Source organism: Triticum dicoccoides, chromosome 2A (genome assembly GCF_002162155.2).
Source record: "Triticum dicoccoides isolate Atlit2015 ecotype Zavitan chromosome 2A, WEW_v2.0, whole genome shotgun sequence".
NCBI lineage: Eukaryota > Viridiplantae > Streptophyta > Magnoliopsida > Poales > Poaceae > Triticum > Triticum dicoccoides.
The window spans coordinates 766,691,929-766,705,045 of NC_041382.1; the positions used below are offsets into that span (position 1 = coordinate 766,691,929).

The 13,117-nt window shown below is 44.0% G+C and overlaps 2 protein-coding genes across 2 annotated transcripts; one reads left to right on the plus strand and one right to left on the minus strand.

Moving 5' to 3' along the window:
• The first annotated feature begins 1,998 nt into the window (after positions 1 to 1,998).
• Positions 1,999 to 2,764, plus strand: LOC119358387 (auxin-responsive protein IAA12-like). The gene is made up of 2 exons (XM_037624957.1): positions 1,999 to 2,124; positions 2,249 to 2,764. Exons 1-2 carry the CDS (start codon positions 1,999 to 2,001, stop codon positions 2,597 to 2,599), a joined length of 477 nt encoding a protein of 158 aa, XP_037480854.1. The 3' UTR covers positions 2,600 to 2,764.
• Positions 2,765 to 3,072: 308 nt separating this feature from the next.
• On the minus strand, positions 3,073 to 11,439 carry LOC119357114 (katanin p80 WD40 repeat-containing subunit B1 homolog KTN80.4-like). The gene is made up of 18 exons (XM_037624102.1): positions 11,118 to 11,439; positions 10,563 to 10,693; positions 10,060 to 10,177; positions 9,730 to 9,956; positions 9,401 to 9,503; positions 8,855 to 8,925; positions 7,628 to 7,702; positions 7,398 to 7,541; positions 7,070 to 7,298; positions 6,061 to 6,966; positions 5,486 to 5,542; positions 5,299 to 5,414; positions 4,969 to 5,091; positions 4,510 to 4,584; positions 4,308 to 4,420; positions 4,016 to 4,135; positions 3,866 to 3,934; positions 3,073 to 3,683 (listed from the first exon to the last, which is right to left on the minus strand). Exons 1-18 carry the CDS (start codon positions 11,149 to 11,151, stop codon positions 3,617 to 3,619), a joined length of 2,778 nt encoding a protein of 925 aa, XP_037479999.1. The 5' UTR covers positions 11,152 to 11,439; the 3' UTR covers positions 3,073 to 3,616.
• Positions 11,440 to 13,117: the final 1,678 nt, after the last annotated feature.

Sequence of the window (13,117 nt, forward strand, 5' to 3'; positions counted from 1 at the left end):
TCATTTTTACTTGTGAGCAAAATTTCACGAAAATAAAATCACCCTTTGACTTCTTCCTAAAAAGACAAATTTTCGGTCAAAATAGTGCGAATAGTGACTTATAATAGCAAATAAATTTTGTGTTTTTTGCCCTGAAGTCAATGTCGGTTTTTTTCCATGAAAATTGATATACTAGTGCAAAACAAAACAAAGTCAAGTTTAATCTTAAAATACTTTTGAACTATTTTGACTGTTTGTTTAATTATTAAAAATACTCATATAGAGTGTATATGCAACCAGGAACCAAAGTGTATTTCTCGGGCCAGCTCCTCTCTCGATGTATATATGGGAGGGCATGCACGCAAACTAAACTAACCACATAATGAAGAAAAAAAAGGAATTTTAGAGAGCTTCCTCTTTGATTTCATTTACTGAAACCATATATAATGTCTTTCGTCTTACAAGCACCAGGACCATAAGTCAAAAAAAAAAGAATTAAGCCCAAGTGTGTACTCCTGGACACGTACGTACGCGACGCGACACAGGAGCTTAGCGAGCACACGACGCACGTGTCCTGGCGCTCGACGCGAGGAGGGGCAGCAGACCGAGCGAGATATCTGGGAGGGCCCCGGCGACGACGACGTACGGAGGCGGAGACCGTGCATGGACGACGACGGGGACGTGGGTGGCGCCGATCGTACGTACACATGCCGTGGCCGTGCATTCAGTGGCGAATCTACAGAGTAAATGTAGGGTAGGCTCAACTGTAATTATGCCATTGAGATGGGCTGGGAAACAGCAGTTTTGCTGCGCTGGGGTCTAATCTTTGGTACTACTTCCTCCGTTTCTAAATATTTGTCTTTTTAAAGATTTTAAATGGACTATCACATACAGGTGTATATAGACATATTTTAAAATGTAGATTCACTCATTTTGTTCCGTATATAGTCACTTGTTGAAATTTCTAAAAAGACAAATATTTAGAAACGGGGGAGTAAAAAAGAAATTACTCTTGTTGGAGGGCAGGCTTAAGCCTGTTAAAGCATGCCTAGTAGATTCGCCCCTGCGTGCATTCATGCGCACATGTGGGCTACGCACCAACTTTCGTACAATAATACTCCTCCGTAAAGAAATACAGTATAAAAAGCGTTTAGATCACTATAAAGGGAGTAGTAGTTCTGTGCGTACATGTCGATTTGCCACGATGCGACGCGAGAGGAGGCCCACGCACACCGAGTACGTACATGCATGCATGCGCTCGCTTGCGTGGAGGCCCACGTACGTTGAGTACGTGCAAAAGAAAACACTAATGATATTGATTCGTACAACGTGTAAGTGTGATACTTCCGTGCAATTAACTCGGATTAAGTTCGTGTCGGTGTTTGTTGAGGCGTGAGGGCCACGGAGGAGGAGACAGAGGCAGGCAGGGGAGAAGAGCGTCGTGAATGAGCTGCCATTTGGGGGTCGGCAACCAGATACGAGCATGACAGCGACTGTCCATTTTCAGCCCACTGCACGGCCCAGGCGAGCGCACGATGCAGATGCTGATGCTGATCAGGACACGAACCAACGATGGTGCGAGCACACGTACTGACGCACGTACACACATGATGATGGATGGAAATTGTTGGTGGCTCCCCTCCCCTCCCCGGCCAACCTGAATTTCCATTTCGTAACGAGGGCCAAAAACGCCGGGACGGTGCAGCCCGGATGGATCTCTTTTCTCTGCATGCATGTTCCCAGCCTCCTTCTTCTTCTTCTTCTCCACACATAGCCGTGGTGCCCAGCTGCGGCCCCATGCATGCCATTCTCGGCTCAGCAGCCAGATATCGGCATGACTGGGCTGCCATTCTCGGCTCAGCAAGCGCATGACGCCGATTGTCCATTCTCTGCAGCGACCATGTGAGGGTGAGGGAGAGGGAGGGCGGGAGACGGCCGCGCGCGTTCCTCCGGCTATATATGCAGCCCAGATCTCAGGCGGTCTTCATTCCTCCGACCTCGCGCCGGCGACTGCCCTCGATGGAATCGGTGAGCTCCGGCGACGGCTATCCCCAGCTACGGACGACCGTCGGCCAGCGCGGGCTCAGTCGGCACGGCGCCGACGACCCTCGGCTTGGAGCTCGCCCTCGCCCGCGACCCTCCAGGGTGTGTTTTCTGCTCCCCTTCCTAAGCAAGAAGAAGGATGCCACACCCCCGTTCGCCGTAGGCTGGCCGTTAGTTTACCTTTACCCTCCCCATTTCCGAACTCTTGTTTTGGGGAAATCTGCAGGCAGTCCACCCGAGTCCGTCCATGGAGGGAGAGGCCGTTGACGCCGAGCTGCGGCTCGGCCCTCCGGACAGCGGCGGCGCGTCGGCGGTGGCGGCGGAGAGCAAGTACGTCAAGGTGAGCGTGGAAGGAGCCCGGTACCAGCGGACGGTGGACCTGAGGGCGTACGGAGGGCACGGGGAGCTCAGGGCGGCGCTCTTGGGCCTGGCCGGCCAGATGCTGGACTTGGCCGTGGCCTACGAGGACAATGACGGCGACATCTTGCTCGCCGGCGACCTCCCCTGGGACATGTTCGTCTCCGACTGCAGGAGCGTCAGGATTATGAGACGGTCGACGACGGTGACAAGCAGCTAGAGCTAGTTAGGGCAGCAACGCGACATCTCCATGTCGTGTCATCATTGCCGTTGGTGTTTTTCTTAGATGCGTTTATGTTGGCAAAATTTCTACATCTTGTTTGGTGCTGTTGCATGATACTTTATGGTGAGAAATTTGGATGAAACTTGAATAAGAACTGCGCCTTGTTAACTTGTTTGCTCGACGATGAGCATTCTTCAATCTCTCTTCGGTCGGTCACAGAGAAGAAGCATCTATTTGATTCACCAAAGTTAAGTTAGATAGATCATTTGTTAGCTCATGATTTAATAAACAAACTTTTCTTGTAAAAAAACAAGAAGCTAATTGACAAATATATATTCTACCAAAGCCAGAAAAAGTGTAGGCAGTTTGGCAAACTGAACAAGATAGGCGACATATGAAAAAAGAAAGAAAAATACGCCACAAACATTCATTGTACCAACAAGAGCGAGAATCGTTCCACACTTCCAGGAGACAGCGCGACAAATCAAAAGTTAAATGTGTCAAAACTCTTCAACAAAAAATGGTGTACAATTGTACATGTATCGGATCCACACACACACACACACTCACTCGTCAATCTTGTCACTGCATCGACCAGACATCATACAAGCCCAACAACAAACTACCATACCAAAAAGCAAGCTGATACACAAGCAGAGCGAGAGAGGCTACAGCATTTACAGGCAGGCCTTCTGACTTCGAGGTCGAGACCAAACGAACACCTTCCGAACCGGCCGGTGAAACAATCATGACGCAAGGGACACCGCCCCGCGTTATGGCTCAAAGATGATGCTCTGGCGGCTTCTCTTTTCAAATGGCAAGGATGCCAAATCAATAAGGGTTAGTGTTGTACAAAGGGCATGGATCAGTAGCAACAAAATGTTACTACCACAGGGCGTGACCTCAGGGCTTCACGGTAGCGCACGAAAACAAGCAGCGCTCCATCGTGCGACCAGAGGGAAAGAAAGCATCTCCCATTCAACTGTGTGTTTGTATTGAGAATGTGTGGTCAGTCTACGACATAATTTCCTGGAAGACAAGACTGAGCTCCTGCGCTGTGTTTGAAGCTGCCCCTTTTCTTCTGTAAACAGAAAAGTAACTAAGTATGAGCATCACAAAGGGCAAACTCGTTTACGAGTTCAGTTCAGAATAGTGCTGGTCCAAAACTCCAATACCAACGGTTGGTGGTACAGCTAGAAGACGATGTCCAGTAATGTATATCATACTAAGATTTTCAATAAAAATATTAAGATTATCCGGTACCTCATAAGGGAAGGAAGCTTATTTTTAACTTTCTCCAGTTCTATGAAGCATAAGTTGCACCTCTCCCGCCTACGATGACAAGACAAGTAAAATAACATAAGGCAATCTCTAGTGATGGCATATCAGGAAAACATTTGTCTGAAACAATACCTTTGCTCTGCTTCAAGATCTACACCAACAGAAGATGGACCAACCGACACTGTTGAATGTATTACAGGCCCAAAAGTCCTGACAAGCTTCACTACCAGTTCCAGTGATACAGCTACATGCCTGCAAAGATTTATTGCAATGTAAAAATAAATAAACAAATGGATGAACGGTGACATGGCAATTCCTGGTAACACAATATATATGAATCAATCACAACTTCGGTACGAGTAATGGCCGTTTGTAAATCAACCCAGAACATAATCATACCGATACACAAAACAAGAAGAGCTACCTGTCAGTTTTACTCTCCAAAAGGTCAGCAAGGACAGGCAGGATAGTGGTACATAAATCTAGTGTGATGGCTTCGCTTTTCTCCATCAGAACACTTGCCATATCAGCACATACCTGGAGTTAGCAGAAATCTTATAATTATGAATCAACAATGCAACGGTTATTCCATACAGAACAGGAAAAAAAGGTTGCAGAGTACTGACAGCATGATCGGACATCTTCTCCAGCGCTGAGAAAACACCCCTGATGTCATTTCTTTGCCACATTTGGTGCAGAATCTGTGAGTAAGATACATTCGATACACGTTTGGATCAGTTAAAACATTTGAGGCAGCAAGATACAGTCTGTTAGCAGTCATGTTTGGAAGACTATCCGTTCACAGGTCTGCTGAATAAGATCGTGGTACACTGATAACATAGTTAACTCAACCAGCCATATTTCATTCTGAAGAAACGAACTCTATTCAAATCTGGAATACCATGACATAGGACACTGCATACATTTATATATTTTTCACATTCTATTGATAGCATGCAGCATATATCTTAGTCAGTTTAAATGTAACACTGTTAGTTTGAGAACATTCGAGATTAGGATGTCCTGTTTCCCCTGAAGAATAACAATATTACACTCCAAAAGAAAAAGTGAAGCACCATACAGACCTGCAATTTTGTCAGCCGTGACCGTGTTGAACTCAAAAATAGATCATGCTCTTCGATTAGAACAGATAAAACATCTTCCTCGCTAGTTACGATATTAGTTTCAGCTGCTTGACTGCTTCCTCTCTGCAGATGGCAAAAAAGAAGTTACAGAAATTAGTTTGTTTACAGTTTTCCTTCTTTTAATAAATCCAAATTCCAATTTGTTAAACATGATATAACAACAGTATCAACTATGGAACAACTAAATGGAAAAGACTTGTGCATTGAATCTAACAGTCAGAGCAAAAAATAAACAGAATGTTCTAAAAGCGTATGGGTTGTCTCACATACAGATGAATATATTCGGCCTCTAGGAGCCCCCAACGCTGAATTGCTTGTTGTTGGTTCTTCGTGACTTGGGGACTGATCCCTGCCTTCCCAATTAGAAACAATTGATCTTGTTCTTCCTGGAAATACTATACGATTCAGGCCTGAAGAACAAATTATTGCAAGCACCAAAGTATAGCAAATTATATACCTGCTCTTGAAACTTCAATGTAGCAGTTATCTCTTGGCTTACGCATTCTAGGAACATCTGCAAAATAGCACCAAATGTTCAAGCAGTTACAACTTAGTTGTACATGAAAATTACAGGTAATTTTTAAATTGTGCACATGATTTATCAAATGAAATTTATGAATCCAAAACACAAAGGAAATCTAATAACTTGACAACAGAATTGAAAATTCCCAAAGCATTTAGAGCACAAGTTTTCACAGCCAAACATAGACAAGATTAAACTAACAGTGTTCCACGAATAGGTTCTTCAAATTCACTGGCAACTATTGCATATGGAAAACATCTACCTACAGAAATAATTGAAGAACCTCGAATGAATAAATTTAGTTGTTCCTAACACTTGAATCAGTACAGGACAAAAGGGAATGGAAATTTCATCAAACTCACACAAGAATCATTGTTTCGAGCACATGATGCAAGAAGGCAGGAACTACTTTTTAGGTAAATCAGGCACCACTAATGGCTGTGAAACAATTCAAATCAAACTACAGCAGTCCATAAAACAGATAAGCATGTTAAGGGCAAGGATCATACAATTATCATTCCGGTGGCTCGTATTTGATTCTGCTGAACCTGAAAATCCCGACCTGTAAACTGAACCATGTTTTACATCTTCACGAGTTTCTTCGGGAATCACTGTTTGAACAGCACCATTCCTCCGAGGAAGAAATATTTGACAAGTAAGGTCGTCACTTTCAGTATCTTTGCTTCCCACATCAACTTTGTCCATATCAACTTTCACATTGGTTGATTTCCTTGGTTCAGCATACCTTGATTGGATCCTAAATGGTGATACTCTTCCTGCAGAAGGTTCTCTCCTAGAATCAGAGGCCATTTCCATTCTTGAAGTTGCTCTAGGAACAACAACAGGTGCTTCATCAGTGCTTTCTTTTCTTGAATCAGTAGCAGACTCGAACCTTCTGCCTGCCTTCGGAAGAACAGGTACAGAATCAGAGGCCATTTCCATTCTTGAAGTAGCCCTGGGAACGACCGGTGCTGCATCAGCACTTTCTTTCCTAGAATCAGCAGCAGATTCCAACCTTCTGCCTACCCTAGAAACAGCATCAGGTGCTGAATCAGAGGCCATTTCCATTCTTGAACTTGTTCTGGGAACAACAGCAGGTGCCACATCAGCACTTTCTGTCCTAGGATCAGTAGCCGGCTCTGCCCTTCTGCTTGCCTTTGAAAGAACAGGGGCCACATCAGCAGCATAACTTCTTGAACCAGTACCAAGCTCTGCTCCTGAGCTAGTTCTTGGGATGATAACAGCAGCAGGCACCACGTCAGTTTTACTGAAATTATGAAGATTAGAAGTGCTGTTACTCTTCAGTGAACTTCTCTTTAATGTGGTGCCACCAGATGCATAAGTTGAATTTCCAGCTGTTCTAGTACTGGAGCCAGTTCCGACCCTTTGAGGAGTGCTTGGGACCAAGCCACTTGCTTCATTATCATAACAAGAACAGACAAAGTACAGATTAGACATATGCTGCGTTTCAAACACTAAATTACAAACATGTCTAAAAAGAGAAGATTAGTGGCATACGAGCTGTCGGCTTAATCTCTTTGGGTGCAGAATCTGAATTTTGAGAAACTGAGAGCCTTCCTGTAGAAGCTTTTAAGTTATTCTCTGAATTTTGTAGAGCTGATGATCGCCCTATGTTAGCCCTTGAACCACTGTCGTTTTGTAATGGCATAGTGCCACCTGATGAAGTCTTCAATTCAGAACGGCCATTAAGTAATGCTGAAGTACTAGTTGCATGTGGCTCAAGGCGCTGCCAATTGATTGTTTGGTTATCAGTCAACTAAAAACAAGAGACGACAGAGAATAAGATATTGGTATTAGAAACATAGCTGGGAAGCCAATAACATACCGTTAGATCAACAACCCATATTCCAACACAACTCTGATTAGAAGAACAACCAAGAAGTTTTCCCTCATGGACATTCAGATCCGATAGTCTAGACCATCCCACATCTACAGTATCATGGCATCTTATTGGTTCCCAAGAGAAAACCTGCTTAATTTAAGAGAAGTTACCTCTGAAAGACATGGAAACGAAAAGTCTGCAGTAACAGTCACATGAGGAAACAGCAATGCTACCTTTAAGCTCTCGTGCAGCCCACATAACAGAGATCTTCCGTCGGGATTGAATGTCATGGATCGTACACCTGTCATCTGATATTCAAGTAGAAACATTAGCAAGTAACTACATGAATATGATAAGGGGTCTTACCTCAGCACACCTAATTCATTTAAGCTAACAAATTTCAGTACAGATCAATGGAGGAGATTACAACTAATCCATTTAGTTTTGAAGGGTGATATGGCTTATTTTTAGCCCTGCCATGACCAATGCCAAGTAAGTTGAATTGATATGGTTGATATTTTCAGACAACAACAACAAAGCCTTTAGTCCCCAAGCAAGTTGGGGTAGGCTAGAGGTGATATTAGTTCCTTCCCATTCTTGTACTGTTTCAATGACTCAGAAGGGAGAAACCGATTAATGTTATTATTGAGTAAATAGTGTCCCAACTACCAGCCAAGGTGCTATTTGTTTTACTCTGGCTGTTGTTCTAATGAAATTGGAGGCAAGGTCTCTGCTGGAGCCACCAATTGGGGAGACGATGTTTACATCCTGTTGCTTACCGGTAGAGAAAATAAGCAAAAAACAAAGAAAGCACATGTTAAACTGATATGTGGTCATATGAATAGTGTTATTTCAAATCTCTTTGTTTTCTGTAGAACATCTTCTGGCAGTCTATATATCAGCCCCAGTTTTCCATATATTGCACTTGTCACTAAGAGAGCACATAAGGTACTGGTTGTATATTCAGGCTAGTATCGTAATCCTTATTGTACCATTAACAATTACAACACTGGATTAAAGTTAACAAAGTTTTCTATCTAAAATTGCCAACCCTGACTAATTTTTAAAGCATATGTACTAGAACATCCCACAAGGTAATTACTTTGTGTAAAGCTAATGACATAAAGACATGCTGACCACAACATATGGCAATGTGATTTAGGGCATTGAGCATCACAGAAGTTCAACGATGTCATGAGCATTATCGTGGCATGTATTTCCTATTTAGTTCTATTTTCCTTCAAACACAGGAAAGAGGCTTTCAGGTGTTTCCCCCCTGTTTGTACTTTCAGATAGTACTTTTGGGACTAAATAAAAGAGACACCAACATTCATTCTCCTACATTGTAGTTCTGGAACCAGTGAGCTCAAGCTTAAAGAAAATTCTGGGTTGCAATGTTTGACAAAGTTAAACTGGGTAGGGTCGATAATCTTCAAGGAAAGTCAAATAAAAAGATATACCTCAGGTCCAGTAGATCCAATCAACTCAAAGGTCTCCAAATCCCAGAACTTGACAGTTTTATCAGCTGAACCTGAGTGAGCCAACCAGTGTCATGTAATAAACTCATAGTTGCAAATCAGACATAGGACAGGCAAAGATAACTTCATACACTGACAGAAATAGCTGATAGGGAAATTAAGGTTGAGATACATGACAGATGCAACAAATTAAAATATGTCAGAACAAGACAATTTGACATTTGCAATCCCGGATAGTAAACAAAGGGAAGTTAATTAAACTGATAGGTGGGCCTAGTCAAAATATTGCATGTGGGCCAGTATGTATAATATATAACTTATTACTATAATGGTTCATTTTCGGGCCAAGTCTTTAAATAGCATGTACGTTCTCAATGAGCATTAAGTGTTTTCCCTAACAAGGAGGAAAGATAGAAGTTCGATATTTAAATAAAGTATCAAAAAGTGCTACTAGGCTACTACAACAAAAAGGGCAAAGAAAAGTTAACATATAGATGACAGGTCGGCATTATAAACTGTGAATCCAACCTGTTGCCAGAAGGAACTCATGGGGATGGAAATCAATGCACTGAATTTGACCCTCATGAGATTTGAACTCATGCAGTAACTTTCCAGCTGTCAAATCCCAGATCTGCCAAGGCAAAACTGATTGTGAGTTCAATACAGTAGGAGATGTAATGATCATGCTGAGTTTAAGTGCAAGAAAGATAGGCTGTGTGCTGAGAATTTAAATTTAACTCATACTAAATTATAAGCACAAGTATACGGTGTGTTATCCAAAGGATTATGAAAGAAATGAAACCACATGACCAAAACTAGCAACTGAAATACACAAAAGCATTGCTAACAAATCTTACCTTCACTGCACTATCTTCACCGCCAGACACAACCCAACGGCCATCAGGTGTGAATCTAATAGCATTCACCCCTCTGGTGTGGCCTTTGTATGTGTGGATACAGCCCTTCCTTCTTATATCCCATATCTTCAGATTAGTGTCCAAAGACCCAGAGGCAAAGAATTCCCCAAAAGGATGGAAATCAACTGACATACAGTTTGATCTATGTCCAGTAAGCGTGCGGACAACTGCACACATAACCACCAAGTTATGCAAATAATAAAAGATAATGACACAGCATGGATGTTCATAAACACAAATAGGTTAAGTCATGCATCCATAGTTACGTACTCTTCGCCTCCTCTAGATCCCATAATTTTACTGTGCCACTGGCTGCTCCTGCAGCCACAAATACTTCTGTGGAATCAAAAGCAACTGACTCCACAGCACTTGTATGCCCTGGTAAACTCTGTACAACCAAAGAATAAGAAAGAAGGCGAGTCAAGTTAATCGTAGGAAAAAGGTGAATCAAATTAACTATTTTATCAACTAAAGACATTATATATGAAACTTCTGATAACTACAGTGACCTTTCTCAGACACATATTCATTTAGTAGGTCGATAGTAAGTTAACATAAAAACAATATCAACATTAACTGAAAACCAACATGAAGAGAAGCATGCTGAAGTCATCAACAGCTATGCTGGTGAAATTTTCATCTAGCAATCATCTCAAGGGTCAGTCAAGAGTTTCATTTGGTTGAGTTCGGGGTACTATTCGCCTACTCAACTACGCAATCACCTTCAGCAGACTAGGTGATACTTATTAGAGTCAGCAAAAGAATAGTCTTACCGATATCGAATTGGGCTTCCCGATAGCCCAAAGATTAACCTTATGATCCTCTCCTCCAGTGACAAGGACTCGCGATGTCTTCCTCCCAATCTTGAGGCAGTTGACATTGGAGGCGTGCGCCACAAACTCCTCTACGGCAAATGAGAGTCAAGGCAACCCAATGTCGCAACTTTAGCAAGGAAATTAACTTGAGGCATTCCATGAACACGCCGCGTTCATAGCAATCAGCACTAAAACCAACATAACGCGCCAACGAACTAGCCAGCAAGCACCAAACAGCCCAACATGAAGCAATCGAAACGCTACTCGATAAATCACACCAAAATAAATCTCACCCACGCCACGAAGTCGTGCGGCACTCTATCAATGTCAACCGCGTGAAGAGACGCGGAGAACCTCTCGGGGAGCAGGCTCGTTCAATCAGCGGAACGAGCGCGACAGCAGAGGACGCATCGGTCAGACGGACTCGCGCAATGCAGCTACCTCTTCCCCGAACAAACAATTTGAAAAAGAGCCCCGCGGAAGAAAAAAAAATCTGGACGGAATCGAGGATACGGAGCTTGTACGCGCGCTTGGTGTTGGTCGTCATGCCGCCGGGCGCCTCGCCCTCGCCTCACCGCCGCGCCGCCGGCCCCAATCTCATGCCCCTCCCAGATCGCGCCGCCGGCCCGGATCTCGCGCCCCCGCCTATCCCGTGGCGCCAACCACGCCCTCCGCCCCGCACTCGCCCGCCCCGCCTCGCCCCGCCGCGGGGGAATAAATAAACCCCGGCGCCGCCGCCGCGCTGCTGGGCCCGCCGCCGCCGCCGCTGCGGGAGATGCGGAAGGGAGAAGGTGGGTGTGCGGGGGGTGCGGGGAATGCGGTGGCGAGAATTCGAGTTTGGTGGGGAGGGAGGGGAGGGGGAAATGGAGCTGTCGTCGGGCTGGGTCCCCACCGTCCGGGGTGGGGGGTGGGGTTGTGGGGGAGCGGCTCCAGGAGGAGGAAGACGGGGCTGCCTCGAAAATTTTGAATTAACAAAGGGTCCCTCCGGAGCTGCTCACTCATTAAACAACCGGGGCAGCACAGACATGGATCTTGTCTCCCTTGGCTTTTTTTATATTTCGTTCGTTCCTTCTAGCTCTAGCTGTTTAAATTCAAATTTAAATTCCAATTCCACTGGCTCCGTTGTGCTCCCACGTCATCCGCCAACGACGATTATTTTATTTTAGGGAATTTGTTGGGTATCTTTTTGCTAGCGGTCTCTCTAGCTAGGGTAGGCTCTCATTGGTTACTATCTTGGTGGTGCCGTTTTGTATGTGATATGAAGTTGGTGTCATTGAATGTGTGTTAAGTACTCCCTCCGTAAACTAATGTAAGAGCGTTTAGATCACTAAAGTAGTGATCTAAACGCTCTTACATTAGTTTACGGAGGGAGTACGTGTTTATGGATGAGATTTTGCATCGCATATTTATGGGGTGATTGTTGGTCGAAAGATTTGTCTTGACTGATCAAAATGCGTTGTGTGTATCAATGTGGGGGCGCCGACATGCAGGCTTGAACTGGTCGGTGACACGCTCTCATTCCTTTTACATGTGTGTTGCCCTCGTTCTAGGTAAGATCCTAGGAGCTTCCGGGCAAACAGGCACATATCAAGGGAGGGAGACGATGTGTATTGACTAAATCAGACATGCAAGGTGTTTAATTTGTAAGGTCATACTTGGTTGTTTGTGAAAAATATGTCTGGCTCGGGCTACTGGCCCAGACATTCCATTTAGGAGGCCTGAGGCTAAGATTGCTGGATGCCAGGGGCACTAACCAAACACGCCTAATAATGTGTTTGGTTCGTAGGAATTAGAGATGGGAGATGGAAGACGAGTGGTGAGGAGGTTAAAAGTCGTCTGCCTGATTAAAGGGGACGGGGGTTTAAGTGGGAAGGGGAATGAAAGCTCAGTGAGCCAATTCCCATCGATTTCTTCCCATGGAGTATCCTATTAGTTCATGGACAGAGTTCCATCTCACACTACTCCCATCATATACCAAATGAGGAAATGGAAGTAAAACATTGTCTCATGCCTACTCCCCACACAAACTTTCTCGTAGTAACTTCGTAACTTCCATTCCCCTGCCCCTATTTACCAAACGTGTTTTAAGTATTTTTGTTTCCATGTGAAAATGTATGCTCCCTCTCCTCCCTCTTGTGAGGCTACTGCATACTCCTTGGTCCTTGTGACCAATAGATATGATTTTTCTTAAGAGGGCATCCCCTCATAATGAACACAAACAACTTTATTTCACAAGCACATCAATTTCCTGACAAAAAATGAACTGAGACGGATTTGTCATCCTCGTCGTCTAAACTTGTAATCCTCGGCAAACACATTTGGCCATGAAAAATGTTCTATCTGTCATGCGTAAAAACATGACATTCGCTAGATATTCAGGTCCTAAAATAAAAAACACTACATGTTCATATTTCCAAAAATGTTCATAATGATACATTTTCATGGTGTATAACACTTTTTTGTTGGCTCAATCGACGACCCAAAAATACATGGCCGAAACTGTGTGTGTGTGG